The sequence below is a fragment of the Neolamprologus multifasciatus genome, chromosome 4 (genome assembly GCF_963576455.1).
Source record: "Neolamprologus multifasciatus chromosome 4, fNeoMul1.2, whole genome shotgun sequence".
NCBI lineage: Eukaryota > Metazoa > Chordata > Actinopteri > Cichliformes > Cichlidae > Neolamprologus > Neolamprologus multifasciatus.
Window position 1 is genome coordinate 14,032,632 of NC_140442.1, and position 14,964 is coordinate 14,047,595.

General features: G+C 39.2%; 2 protein-coding genes across 2 annotated transcripts; one reads left to right on the top strand and one right to left on the bottom strand.

The window, feature by feature from the left end:
• Nucleotides 1-10,482: 10,482 nt before the first annotated feature.
• On the top strand, nucleotides 10,483-11,267 carry med9 (mediator complex subunit 9). The gene is made up of 2 exons (XM_085158101.1): nucleotides 10,483-10,613; nucleotides 10,822-11,267. The coding sequence occupies exons 1-2, from the start codon at nucleotides 10,534-10,536 to the stop codon at nucleotides 11,039-11,041; spliced, it is 300 nt and encodes a 99-aa protein (XP_085014227.1). The 5' UTR covers nucleotides 10,483-10,533; the 3' UTR covers nucleotides 11,042-11,267.
• On the bottom strand, nucleotides 11,182-13,116 carry LOC146520029 (dexamethasone-induced Ras-related protein 1-like). The gene is made up of 2 exons (XM_085158100.1): nucleotides 12,557-13,116; nucleotides 11,182-12,439 (listed from the first exon to the last, which is right to left on the bottom strand). The coding sequence occupies exons 1-2, from the start codon at nucleotides 12,825-12,827 to the stop codon at nucleotides 11,916-11,918; spliced, it is 795 nt and encodes a 264-aa protein (XP_085014226.1). The 5' UTR covers nucleotides 12,828-13,116; the 3' UTR covers nucleotides 11,182-11,915.
• Between the last annotated feature and the right edge of the window lie 1,848 nt (nucleotides 13,117-14,964).

The window sequence follows — 14,964 nt, forward strand, 5'->3', positions numbered from 1 at the left end:
ACAGTCCTATTAAACGTGTAACCCCTTTAAATTAAACAATTGAAGCCTACCACCTAGTGGATAAATTGTGCATGGGCATAAAGGATGCAAGGAAATTTGAAAATGTTTATGCCGAGATGACTGACATGAAAGTAAGACAGTTGGGGAATAATTACCCCTGGTTGAGGGCTCAAAAATGCAATGCTAATCTTTAAATATAACTATATTGTATATATACAACAGAGGACCTTCTTAAGCGTTGGTAATACCTAATAGTCACAACATTAGGCAGGTGGCTTAGTGGATAGTGACTTATAATGTTCTCATACTCGTGCTGTATTTAGGAAAGGTGGTGGAGAAAGTTGTAAATGAGTGTATCTGCACCTGAGATGACGGCAACCAAGATCAAGGAGCTGGTCTCAGTACAGCCCTACTCCATCACACTAATTACTACCTTTATACATTATGAACCGAAGGCTGAGTTCCGACAGCCTGTGTCTGAGTTGCATGATTTATTTTTGTGATTTAGTTTTTAAGATTTATGAGAGGGTTGAAAAAAGAACAGAAAATGTTTTTTGTTTGTTTGTTTTGATTCATAAAGTGTTACTTTCTTACATTTTTCACTTGGGGGCAGTGTTAGCCAATTTTGCACAATGAAGCCCACAATTCTGTATTTTCTATACTGATTTCTATCTATGAATTCATTCCCACATTTAATATCTCTTCTTTTTAATACAGCCCATTTTGGAGAAGTCTGTGCAAGCCTCAAGCTTGTCATTGCTCTGCATCCCCTGTTACTTGTAACATCTCTTTTTTTCCAGTATCATTAAATTAAAACAGACTTTGAAGTCTGATCATAAGCACACAGAAAAGGAAAAGGCGTTGTATCAGCAATATTACCCACCAGATGTTTTGCTTGACACCAAACATCCGCACCTTCCAAAGGCTGTATACACTATTTGGGATTTCCTGAGGAATCTTTTTAATTCCAGTTATCCAGTAAAATGCACTGCTATTCCAATAGTGGTCATTCCACAGGAGTGGAATTGTTTTTCATGAATAAAATGGTACTGTATGGTTCCAAAAAATCTACACTGAAAGGTTTATGATGCTTTTGTCAGCTTTACTTTGTGGGCATGTCATGATAGTGGACTCTCTGAATGTAGAAAAAAATTAAATATGAACTCCTTTTGAAATTGCAGCTACTTCCCTCAAGACATTTTCCGAAACGTTAATGTTTTCTGAATGCATGTTATTAATCATTTATTAGTTAAAAGAAATACATAATATTAAGGTGAGCACCATTGGGCCTGAGACTGTCTTTTTCAATCACAAATAGTAGCTTTTCAGTATGCAGCAGTGAACCTGACACAGCATGCCTGTTTTAAGTTTCAGTAACCTGCTGTCTTGAAGACATAACAGTTCAGATGATGCTGTTTGTCCTCAACCAAACGTAAATATGTTACTGTCCAATATTGAGACAGGCCTCGGGCACATTGGTGGATATTTTACAAACAAGCTCCTGCTAGCAAGAAAGTAGCATGTTCGTACGTCAGTATTTTTTTCCTTGGAGTCAGGTTAGTGTTAATTTACACTGCAAGAAATCTTGTCACCTTTCACAAACAGTATTATTTTGTATTATTAATTATATAAGCATTTAAGATTATATATTTATTACCTAACACTGTATAATTAATTATTAAATAATGCATAAAAAAGAGATTAATTCTTTATGATGGTGTTATAATAACAACTGTTATTATTTTAATCATTATCATTGCTAGCAAACTTTTAGAGTACTCTAGCATTAACAAACATATGCAAATGCATTATTACAGTATGATGCTGTGATACATGCATATATTGCCACACACCATTCTAATCTGAGATTTTATTCAAATGTACTGTAAAATGTACAAATATATACAACTATGAGATTTAATTAAAAGATTTGTAAACGTCATGTAGACCTTGGCACTCACAATGTTTGACAATGTTATGAAAAGTTTCATTAAGATTCGTCTGTTCGTCTAGGAGGGGATAGGAAACATACAAACATACATTACGGTCATTAATGTATAATTATTAAAATTGGCTCCATAGTGTAGTGGGCTGATTCTAGACCAGGAGGAGATACAATTCCCTTTGGGGTTGCATCCGGAAGGGCATCTGGTATAAAAATCTGCAAAGAGAACTTCCTCCTGTTATTATTTCTCAGTTGTCCATGTGTGTAGAATAAAGTGAAAATACAATACAGTACTATTCATATTTACGACATTTATCAATCTTACCAGTATCTGTCATTTGGACTTTGGATTTTTTTTGCTTTCAAATGCAGACATGCACAAATTCCCTTCTTATCTTGAAAACAGTCAAAACCTTTTTCCTGCAGTGCCCAATTTATTTCCTTTAACAGGCAGAAAATATACTGTTTGTTCAAACCTTGCCTGAGTCCTCAGCAGCAATGACTCCATCTGTAATTCAATTATGGAAATCAAAGAGGCCTGTTAAAACCCCCAAAGCTTCGTGGAACTGAGCTTCAGATTTCTTGGAAATAAGAGATGATGAGCATGAACTTACTCTGGTTATAATCAGGATGTTGAACAGTAAAATGTCAAATGAAGTGCAGGAATCAGTTAATAGCTGCACTAACTTATTATGTTCTCCTGTTTTAGATAGACCAACAACTAAGAACAGACAGAGTGCAAATGTGCATTTCATGTTACATGCCACAGAGGCTGACTAGTACAACTGAATCCTGACCCCTGATCTATTTCCCTCATGCACATATCCTCAAGTATCCATGGCAGTGAAGTAGTGTTTATTAAATGAAATGCAAATTTGGACTGGATTATGACCAGCAGCTGACCGGCTAGCTCTTCGGTGCACATAAAGACACTTTGTGAAAGCATCTTTCCTAGAAACTTTTATGAAACCAGGATTCACATGATGGGAACAAATCTCTTGTCAAATAAAACTTTCACTTTGCCCTAAATCTAAATAATACAAGAAAAGTTCTTTTTATTGGGAAACGATTTGTTTTAATGATGCACAGCTTCAGTGAGTGTGTCTTTCATATAGAGATGCATGCTAAGATTAGACCACAGATTAGCAGACAGGACATCTGCATCCTGTCAGAGATGCTGGGAGGTGACACATCTGTTGGAAACTGTCAGCTGCCCATTCACGTCATTACAGAGGCTGAGTGGGGAAAGGCAAGCCTCTCGGGGACTGCTATATAGGGGTTCAACTGGAAGTGTCCTAAAGTCACCCAGGCTTAAAAGATATCTATAATTCCCTTGTTAGCTATAAGTTACAAGTTTAGTCTGGGCTCCATATGAGATATTTTCCAGGGCAAAGTGATCTTTTACTGCTGGAGTTCCTACATAGAAATCTATATTGAGAGCTAGAAAATAAATGAATCACATTTTGTTATGAAGTATGATGAAATGAATACTTCTCAAGAAATTTCAAGTAAGAAATAAAATAGGAGCTTTGTGTAAAAAAAAATAAGCAAACAACCAAACAGAAAACAAAACAGAAGAACTACTTAGAAGAGTTTTTTCTGTTGAATAGCTAACCATAAATACGTAAATGCATACTCCATTTTAATAAACATTACTGGGAAGGATATACACTGTAAATAGTGTATATCCTTCCCAGTAATGTTTATTAAAGGTAGGCTGAGGTTGATATTTACAATTGTCCTCTGTGAAATTCACAGAGGACAATTGTAAATATATATCAACCTCAGCCTACCTCACATCTGAAAATTGACTTCTCCCTTCTTCTACCTATTGCTGCTGAGATGAACTAGATGTGAGAACTGTGATCTTTGAGAATTATGAAGGATCGTGCAAGTGTGAATAGATCTATGAGCTGAAAGTGATGTTTAGAGCTTACAGAACACATGTGACTGCATCTACAAATCATCATTCCTTCACTACTACCTGTGATGTTTAATAAAACCTCACTACCTCTAATAAAACCTCACTACCGACTGAATGCCTACTTCACTGCAGGCATTCAGTCACTTTACTTGAAAGTAGAGCCACTGACATTTTCACTAAATATTACATAAGCATAAGCAGCACGCCCCAGCACTGTTGACTAGTATGTGCTGTTGGCAGCAAGTAAGTCCTGGATTTGAATCCACTGGCTGGCTGGGGCCTTTCTGTGTGCAGTTTGCACATTTTCCCTGCGTCAGCATGGGTTTTCTGGCCTGATCCCACAGTCCATGGGGTTATTAATGGTGATTTTAAATTTGCCACATTGGTTACCGTTCTGTCTGTTAGCCCTGCAGTAGAGTGTGACCTATTCAGGGAGTACTCCACAGTTTACCTTTTGTCAGCTTGGATAGGCACCAGCCTTAAACTGGATAAATAGAAGAAAACGGATTAGAGTAGATGGATTACAGAAGACATTAAAAAAAAATAACATGGATTTTCCTTAAATCTATCAACATTTTTCTACTTTTAGTTGCATCACAAGGTGTTGACAACAGGTATTTGGTTTTGCAGTTTTATGCTAGAACATGTTTCGTTAACACAGCAAGTGTAAGTAGATGTGTTAATTATCATGTTCTGCAGTCACTGTATATATGGAACAACTAATTTCAAGAACTATAATGAAAGCAGGCCACTTACAATAAAACAAAAATATAAGTCATAATTAAAATGTTACATTTCTAAATGCTTTTCATATACTTTTAACTTCATGTTATCACTGTCACTGCTTTCGCCGAACAAATAGTCACTTGAGTATCAAGAACAGGACTAAAGATGATGTCACTAATGTTCAAGAAGCCTAAAAACCAGACCACACCACAAATAAAAAATGTTCAGTCAAATAAAAGTCAATGAACTAAATTCCTGTGTTCATATAATAATGGGATATTTATTCTCTCTACTGTGTATGTTAGCCATTGGGATATTTTCATACCTTTCTAATAATGCTGGGTCATAAAATGACCCACTTTTTAAAATGTATTAATATGAGGTGTCAGAGCTTTCCCTATGACCCAAATGGTAAAACACTTAGGGAACATAATGCCCAACAAACTCAATATAGGTCACCTGTACTAACTCATGTAAGTTTGAGCAGTATGTAACACTCTGTCATACTGGAAATTAGTGTGAGGACTGAGCTTCTGGTAGGATCTTCTTTTTTTTTTTTTTTTTTTTTTTTTCTTGCCTGTCCCGTTTGGCTCTTTTGCCATCAGAATTATTGTCTAAAGGCGAAGAAAGATGCCCAACGGATTTTCTTTACCAAATTGACCATCCCAGCTTTGCCGTAATGGTCCATTTGATTCACCTTTTATTCTTTATTTTATTTTCACTTGCTGAATACGGGACAGACTTGACTGGGGGAAAGAAAAGGGAGAAAGAAAGAGGGAAAGAAAAACAGTTGAGAAGAGGGACGGGGGAGAAGGGCAAAAAACAAAAACCAACAGAATAAGCAGAAAAAAAAAAATACATATATCGATCACCTGGATCACCTGTTGAGAAAGAAAAAAGAAAACAAGCAGAAGAAAACGAGAGTAATACAATAAACAACATCACAATGATATATGGGAATATGACAGTAAATACTAAATATTAAACATTATTGTGCAGCACGTAAGATCGACAGCACAGTGTGCATTGAAGTAGGAGCCAAAAAGGGTGTAGTTTGTGTGTGTGATCACCCGTGTGTACACCTGTGAGCATGGACGCGCTTGTTTTCTTAAAAGGTTCCCTCATGTAATGATCTGCTAGAGGGTGTGGGGGGCCACTGCCCCGTCCTCCAGGGCATGAAGCAGGTATGGAGGAGATCAAAACTCCAGACATCCAGAGGCCCTCAGAACACAAGAGACCAAGGAAGACCAACAGAGGGGCAGCCGTGCCACTGTCCCAGAAAGAGCTGAGGAGAGTCCCAGATGAGGGGTCACCCAGCAGCCACGGAGCAGAAGCCAGGGGGGGTTGCAGTGACGTGCCCGTGAGCTCCGCCGGTGTCGTGCCAAACTAGGTATCCCCGACAGAATTTGTTTCCCCTGCGTCGGGAGCACACGCTGGACTGTCCAAATCACGGACAAACAGTATCCCACATTGTTGATTTTTAGTTTACAAACACTTCTTATAATGACTAACTACTCCTGACATTTTTGAGATGTTAGCTCTTTATACAACGAAGTTATAGTGGGATACAAATAATATCAAGCTGATCCTGCCACAATTTGTTCCCCCTGTGTAAATCACGGACAAACAGTATCCCACATTGCTGATTTTTCGTTCACAAAGACTTCTTATTATGACGCATTACTCCTGAAACTTTGGAGGATTTAGCTCTTTATATAGTAAAGTTACAGGAGAATAAAAATAGTTATCAGCCAAAATGTTAATGGTTTATTAAAATAATCCCACCTGACACCCGTGAGCAATAAATATATAATTTTCTGTTGTAACCCTCAAACTGAATGGTAATGTAACGATACTAATTTTTCACAAAATGAAAACATCAGTACTTCTTGCGTGCTCCCAGCACAGGGGAAACAAATTCTGTCGGGGATACCTACTTTGGCACAACACCGGACCCCAGTCGGACGACTGGAGAAGACTCCTAACCTCCCTCCACCCGCTCATTGTAGTGTTGATGTATGTGTGTTCTAAGGTGCATTTAAAACCCAGGAGAGCATGGAGCTACCTGCCACACTGAAAAAAAGGGATTGGCCAGCTCTTGGATTTACATAAGCATCTTGCGTGTATTTAACACAATTGCCTCATGCTTTAAAGTTAAGTGTAACTATATAGTGTAGAAACTACATGATATGCAGAGAGGGTAGATTAAATTGTTCATATCATGTTCAAGTGAAGTAAGTCAATAATATAGTAATGTTAAATCCCGCGACACTGCACGGGATTTCAGTCTCGCACTCTTTGGATCGTGGTTTGAGGAAGGCATCCATCTCAGTCAAGTCAAGCAGCCACCTCTTTTTTTGGTATACCAAAAAAAGTAAATTGGGTGGTTGTTACATTAAAAAATCTACCTTGTAATTTGAACACAATAATTTCATGTTTCTATGAACGTAATTAAATCATGAAGGATCTGTACGAAATTCAACAACTTAATTTGTTCTTGTTGAGATGACATGATACAATCTAGTAAGAGTGGTTAGTTGCTGAACTCATGAAATTCACAGGATCGCACAAGATTTCAAACTGCAGGAAAATCAGTGGAGTTATAAGAGGCAGAGAACTACACACACACCACGTGCATGCTATTGCTATTTATTGTGGATTAACCTGTCAAGGACAAAAACAAAAAAATTCTGCATCAAATACAGGAAATCATAGCTTTCCTGTATTTCCTAGATTGTTGGCATGGTGGTTAGTGCTGTTGCTTCACAGTAAGAAGGTCCTGGGTTCAAATCCACATTCTGGCTAGTTTGCAGTGGCTTCTCTCTGGGTATTCTGGTTTCCTCCCACAGTTAAAAGTCATGCAGTTATTAGAGTTAGGGTTAACTGGTGATTCTAAATTACCTGTGAATGTAAGTGCACGTGGTTGTTTGTTTCTATGTGATAGACTGGTGGCTGTCCAGGGTGTACCCTGCCTCGTAACCTATCACTTCAGGGTTATTTCCCAGCTCTCCTGCAACCCGGAGAATGGTAGTCATTGTAAATCCATTAAATTTTTATGGTAACCAGGATCTAGACTTTGTTGAACATTATGTAATATGAAGACAACATGTAGTATTTAAGTGACCAAGTAGTACTGGGGTAAAAGTTATTGAATAGTGTTGAAATAAAATGACAAAATTGTGAAGGATTAAAATATTCCAAGAGCTCAACTTACTTCATCTAAACATGTTTCAACTGCGTTTTAGGAACACAAAATGCACAGGTTTATTGAATATGAAAAAGTTGTGTTGATTTAACTCAGTTGTTTAAGTTTCTGCCAAAGCAAAACATTTGTGTGCAACAAATGTCCACTATTGAATCAAGTAAATCCAACATGGCCTTTTTTTCAGTGCAGAGAGCAGCAGGTAAGCGCATAGTCCCTCCTGCTAGCCCTCAATGTCTACGTGTATTTAAAATTGAGAGGTGGGCAACGACGCCAGGGGTGAGGTGTACACCCTGATGGTAATTGGGATTCCGTGTAGCGTGCCCACCCCCAAGATCCTATATGTATGTGTAATGAGAGTGTGAGTAATGTGAATGTCTAAGTTGCGGGATAAAATTGAGGCAGAGGCAGCCAGAAGGGGACAGAGGGGGGGGGGGGTTACCTCCTCTGCACCCTGGTGACACACCCCTACTCCAAGGCCCTGCATGTGTGGGTGGTTGTGGTGGAGCGGGAAGAGGGAGGCAGCTGGAGATGGGGAGGGAAGGAAGGGAGGGGCAAGTGACCCCTCCCTGGGGCCAGCTCCCCCGCTGACCCCAGTAGGCACCCCCATACTCCGCGACCCGCCAGGGAAGGGGGGCCCAGGCCCATCCGAACCGGGGCCCAGTGCAGCGGCGCCGCCCGGCCCCACAGAGCCCGGGGCAGTCCACCCAACCCCTCTGGTAGGATCTTCAATGATGCCACACAGTGTGAGGTACGAGAGAAAATGTTTCCTGCTGACCTATATATTTTCATGGCTATTTGTTTTCATCAAAGCTTAATTTCAGCAGCTGCTCCCTTCCTCTTCCCATGTCTGGCTCACTCATTACCCACATGTAGTAAACACTATAAGGAAGCATTCTCATTAGTCACCGCAGCAATGAGACCACCTCTGTGACACAGCCAATGAATATTTAAGATCATCTTTACTAAGATTTAACTTCACATTTAATGAGGCTAATGACCAACATAGAGACCTGCTGGTGACTGATCTCCCAGGAATATGGGTCAATGGAAGGGAAGACAAGACAGATTAGTTTTATATTTGCACATGTCGTGACAATACTGTGATTTGTTCCTGAGAATTCATTTAAAAAAGGTATTGATTCCATCCTGTTTTCTAGGTTTATCGTATGCCACTATTCTGCATTAATCTCTATAAGTTGAATATAATATATAAATATTGTATAGTCGGATACATTGTAGTCCATTAGATTATATTTGTGCATGTCAAAGTTTATATGGGTTGCCATGCTTCACTCAACATGCATGACATGTGTCACACTTGTAGGGATAGTAGATTTCATTTACTGCCAATATAGATGTTTCAGGTTGCTAGGTATTGGGATGTGAAGCAAATTTTCCCACTCATTGCAGGTCAGCTTTGTTTGCTCGGTGTATTAATGGATTATCTGGGGCTTATTTAAGGGCCAATGTGTGCTGCCGTGGGTTTCATTCAAAATAAAAAAAACACCTGGGGAAAGTTTTTAGCATAAATAGTAGGAAAAAAATAGGTTTCATTGGTTTCTCTTAAAATACAGTTAGCTTTAGGCTAACCACCACTTTAACACCTTAGACTCAAGATGAGAAGACAGCACCTTTGTTTCCTTGATGCTGTGTAATGAATTCAATGACGACACTTTTAGCTTTTTTCAGGCTATATCGCTTAAAGTCATAATTCCTTTTTGCATTTTCATAGTTCATTGGGTGCTCAAAAGAGAACCTAAGTCAGCAAAAGGAATTACATAATTTTAATTTTGCTTTTTTATTTTTTATTTATTTCAAACATTTTAGCAGTGAATGAAAAACTAATCTCCTCTATTTTGCCTTTCAGTGTGATTCACTTTACCTGTGTAGTCTGCATGTCCATTCGGTCATTCATTGCTCTTTTTCTTGTTTTGTTTTGTTTTGTTATTTTTTTTACTTTATTTCCATGAGTTTTTACACTCAACCTGGACTTGTATAGCAAAAACACAAAAACACATTCTGTAAATAATGTATGTGTGTCTGTTTGTTTATGAACTTTACTGCAGGTCAAGAATGTAAAACTTATTTGACATTGTGGCCCACATACAGCCCACTTTTATCTTAAGTGGGTTGAGCCTTTCTGCCAATGAATTAAATTTTAACTGCACATTTAATCACAGTATCTTAATATTAGAAAAAGAAGAGCGACTTCAACAGTTTTTCCACATGATAAAGAAATGCTGCTGTAGTAAATGAAAGAAATGTATTAGCAGAATTGTTTGGGCTTAAATTATAAGAAATAAATGTGTAAAATTACAGAAAAAGTTGCCCAGACTGTCCTGTAATTATCTAATGATGAATTACCACTCACTATTTATTTATTCTGGTGGGGATGGAAGGGGGACATGCAAAAGTTTTAAAAATACATTTAAAAGTCAAAAAAATTGTGCACTCTTTCACACTTTTCATAGCATCCAGTGGGCCGGACTGCAGTCTTTGCCTGCCGGTCCTGCCCCGCGGGGCTTATGTTTTACACCCCTGCTCCAGGTAATTGAAGAAAATACGTACAGCACACAGTGCGTGTCCACGCAATTACAAAGTATAGCACTATATCTCGAAAAGGTCGAATGAACAGAAATAAATATTTCTATTAGTTTTTTTACAATTCGAATGTAGTGATGTCATCAGCTTTGTGGCTGACGTAAACAATCTGCGTCGGGAAACTGAAGAGAGATGGCGACAGCTCAGGCGAAGCTCGACAAAGAGAGCGATGACTGCTCTCTGCTGCCTTTAGTTCATGATATTATTAAATGGTAAGAGTATTTATTGGTTCGTGTGTTGTCACATTGTGTGCTGTATGCACGGGACAACACTTGCTTGTCTCAGTCGCTTGGTGGAGTTGCTATGCTTGTTTGCTGTGTTAGCTGAAGCTAATGTTGATAGCTACAAATGTTACGTTAAGTGTCTGCAATAACAAAGCAGACGGATGACGCGCTCTTCTTTCCCCCCATTTGCTTAAAGCATGGACAAAGACAACCAGGATGTCCTCCAAGAACTTGGTAAACTAAAGGCAAAGATCCAGGAGGCTCGGGAGCAGATCTCCAATATGCCGGGGATAGACAGCAGTCCGCTGGAGCAGCAGCAGCAGCTGGCCACGCTGCGGGAACAGGTTCGCACCAAGAACCAGCTACTGCAGAAATATAAAAGTCTGTGCATGTTTGACGTGCCAAAAGCATCGTGAGACTAAAAGACTTGGTATGCACGCAGTATGGAGAAAGTAAATGGAGGTGGCGTGATTCAGGAACACCGGATGGACATTGAAATAATAACCGTCTTTTCTTTAATTGTGTCGGACTGCAACATGTTTTGAACTTGTCTTTGTTTTGTGTTACCACAGCGCAAATTTGTTTATATGATATTTGTATTAAATTTGGGATTTTTCGCTTTTTTGAGTCCCATGATATTGATACGTTGTAATAAATTGTATTTTGTATAAGCTTCGTCCTTTAAGGTTATTCGGAATACATATGACAGACTATGAACCATGGCGAGCTTCTTAAGGGATTCTTGCAGTTTTAATCTGCATTTGTATGACGTGTCAGGATGATGCAACAAGTGCATTTTAACAGATGGACAACATTTTTCCAGTTAAGGGAAACGGAAATCTGCGAAGAGTGTGAAGCTTTGTGTTTAATGCAACTTCTTGGAGATTTGCTTGAAATGAAAAAGAAGGGGAAGGCAGACTATAAAAGTAACAAGTTTTATTTTCTTATGCAAAAGTCAGGGTAGACAATAAATACACATTTAGCATTAAATTTGATCATAATGGAACAATCAAGTTTCACCATGGTTGAAAAAGTACAGTGAAGTGTAAACATGTTTCTTCTTTCCTCAAATGCTGTTCTTAGAAAGTTAAAATAAAGACAGATTTACAGCATTTTCAGAGCATCTACTGCACTACACAGAGATTTATGAGCCGAGCTAGTTCACAAGTCTCAGCCCAGGCTGCACCACTGTCAGTTTATGGGCTTACATATTCCTTGTCAGTAAACTGGCTATCCACCACGGCTCCTAACCCTCACAGAAAAGTCTTTCACAAACTGGCAAATGAACTGTCAGCATATGATGCAGCCTTTCTCTTTGGCTTGGCTGCCGCCTACAGCTTTCTCCTTTATGTACATCAAGTCACTGTGCACGCTTGGTCTCCGTGCAAACGGCGCCACTATTCCATATGCGTTCCCGTCCTTGCACTTCTTGTTTTTGAACGACTTCCTGTGGAGAACCTCGCAGTACTGGAGGGAAACTTTGCAGTGTCGGTCGGGGCTCATTTCGTTTGGCAGCTTGGCCATGGTGAAGAGAGTCTGAAACATTTGGTCTACGTTGGTGTTTTTCTTTGCTGAGATTTCAAAGTATGCGCAATGTTCGTCTCCGCCAACCAACTGCTCAATCTCGTCGTCTTGCACCTCACGGTAAAAGTCCCTGTCACACTTGTTGCCGCAGATGACCAGCGGGACGTCCACGTTCTCCTTGGTTTTGTTTCGCAGGCAGGACTTGGTCTCGTATATCTGGCGCTTCAGGCGCTGCACCTCTTGGAAGGAGTCTCGGTTATCGAGACTGAAAACCAAGATGAACACATCACCTGGAAATACAAGAGAAGGTATGTTTGAATATAAAATAAAAATTATAATAACAATATTTGACTGTAATTAATTAAATGCATGGTCAAAGCTTCACGTGTCTGCAAAACTCAACTCACCAGTAAGGATTGAAAGCCTCCTCATTGCTGGGAATGGATGGTTCCCAGATGTGTCCAGAATGTCCAGCTGATAAACATCTCCCTTGATACTGTAGAATTTCCTGTGAAAATCCTCGATAGTAGGCGTGTACTGGTCATCAAACCTCTCGTTGAGAAACCGAGAAATTATGGCTGTCTTCCCAACTTTTGTGGAGCCCAGAATCACCATCCGATGGCAATTCTTGGCCGGGATGTCGAACTCGTTTTCGGGCGGTGACATTTTCTTAATCATGATTGCAGCAGATGCACCCGTTGGCAAGTGGTGCTCTGTCAAAGTGATCGTTCAAAAAATCCTGTCAGTGATGTGAGGGCTCTAACCTCGCTCTCTGTCTGAAGCCAGAGGAGAGCAGGCTGGGAATTTATGGAGAAGGCTTGCCGCGCCTCCAGTGCGTCATGCGTCACCCTACAGCTCTCAGAGCTGGAGCAAGACCTGGAATTAGTACTGTTTTTGTGCGTCAGCCCTTTCTACCGCTCATCAAAAGAAAACACGAGTTTGTTTTCAGATATAATGCTTAACTGTCTCAAAGTCTCGCCATCAAATATTCCTAATGTCACACATTTCGTTTACTTTTTTCTTCACATTTTTTATACAAATCTAGAAAAGGCAATCAAATTATCCACACATTTATTCACAGTGTGTGCATTATAATGAGACATGGGACTGCAATGACATTACTGCCTTTAACCCTCTCAAGGCAGGCGTTGCCGATTTGCAACAGTTAAAAACTAACAACCTGATTACCCCGCATACATATTTTATGAGGTTTTTTTTTACTCAGAAGTACCACTGCAGGACTTGGTTGTGCATTAGCAACAAAAAGTTTAATTTGAGCATTAGAGGGTTAAAGCATTAACCTCATATGAGTGCAACCACACAGTCCAAGCTCGGGCATTTCAGACATAAGTCAAATTTCTTGCAAACAAAAGCTTTATTTGTTCTCTTTTACCACTGGCGAGTAAACAGACTGTACATCAGCAGAAAACAGCTGGAGCAAGGTTAGGGAAACTGGGGGGGGGGGGGGGGGGGGGGGGGCAGTGATACATGCTTACGTTAAAGGGGTGACAGGATTTATTTATTTATTTTTTTTTTTTTTTGGGGGGGGGGGGGGATTTTAGTCAGTATAGTCCTCCGCATGAACCACCTTGTGTGTCAGCCTGTTTAAAAGATAATTACGTGTTTACTTGTGTTGCTAAATATCTTTAGGTCGTGAGATCATCACAAATGCAAGTAATTCAGGCTACATAAGATTTTGAACACACGTACTCATCACACCCAGCTGAAGTGGGCTACAGCTGGGTGTAACTAGTGCGCTGAAAGCCATCGAGTCCCATTTCTATTGATTTTTTGCTAGGTATTAATCGAAGCAGCCCAAGATAGAGCCTTCGGTTTGTGACTCAGACTCTGCTTATCCACTTTACCAGTTTAATTATCACTTATCACCTTTCACTTGTCTTCTCACCTGGGAATCATTGTAGAGAGGATTCAAGAAAGAAAGGGAGAAAGTATTGGGTGTTGTCTGGAATTGCTCGTACTATATGTCACTATTCACTAGGGTATTTACTGTGTAAACAATTTGCTTGATTTGTCTAATTTACATTAACAATTTTATGTACTTTTTTCAATAGCAGCCTGAAAAGTTAAACTGAAAGAGTCAGTAAATTATAAGCAAGTAGTAATATGATATGACAAAAGTTGTAAAAAAACAACAAATTCTGCATAACGTTAAAAAAAACAATGATATTTCTATTTAGAATCTTTATTTTATTCAGAAATTCACTTTATAGATAAATTGATTTTTTTTAACTCTTAAGTTTTCATTTCTTATATGAGTGTAGCTTCACTAAGCTGATGCAACACAGCTCTCACCAGGGTTCACAGTGTTGATATATTCAGTCTTGTTGCCCAATACGCTAAATATGCTTGACACAATAAGTTATATTTTACCCTATAGGCACAAGTCTGGATATTTACCTTCATTTCACACAAATCCTAAAACTTGCAAATACTGATGACCTTTGTTAGCATTCTGTGGGGTAGCAGGAACGAAATCAGATAGGTGTAGCTAAGCCTGGTTGTTCAGTGCTTCAGCGATGGGTTTGTGTAACCCGGCTGGAGTGAACAGTGCTAGACCCTTGACTATTGGTCAGTAATTAAGCCAGTGTGTTCTTAGTGATGTGTATAACATAGCACGTGAGGAATAGCTTGTCCAGGCTTAGGCTTCAATAAAAAGGCGTGCATGAAAATCTGATGGGTGATTTTAAATACTCTTATTCACAGGGTATTATTCTTGTTGTTTTCAAGAGTTCTGATTAAGTAATTACAGTTGCATCAAAATATTTCTGCATATTATAGTTCCACACAATCCCAA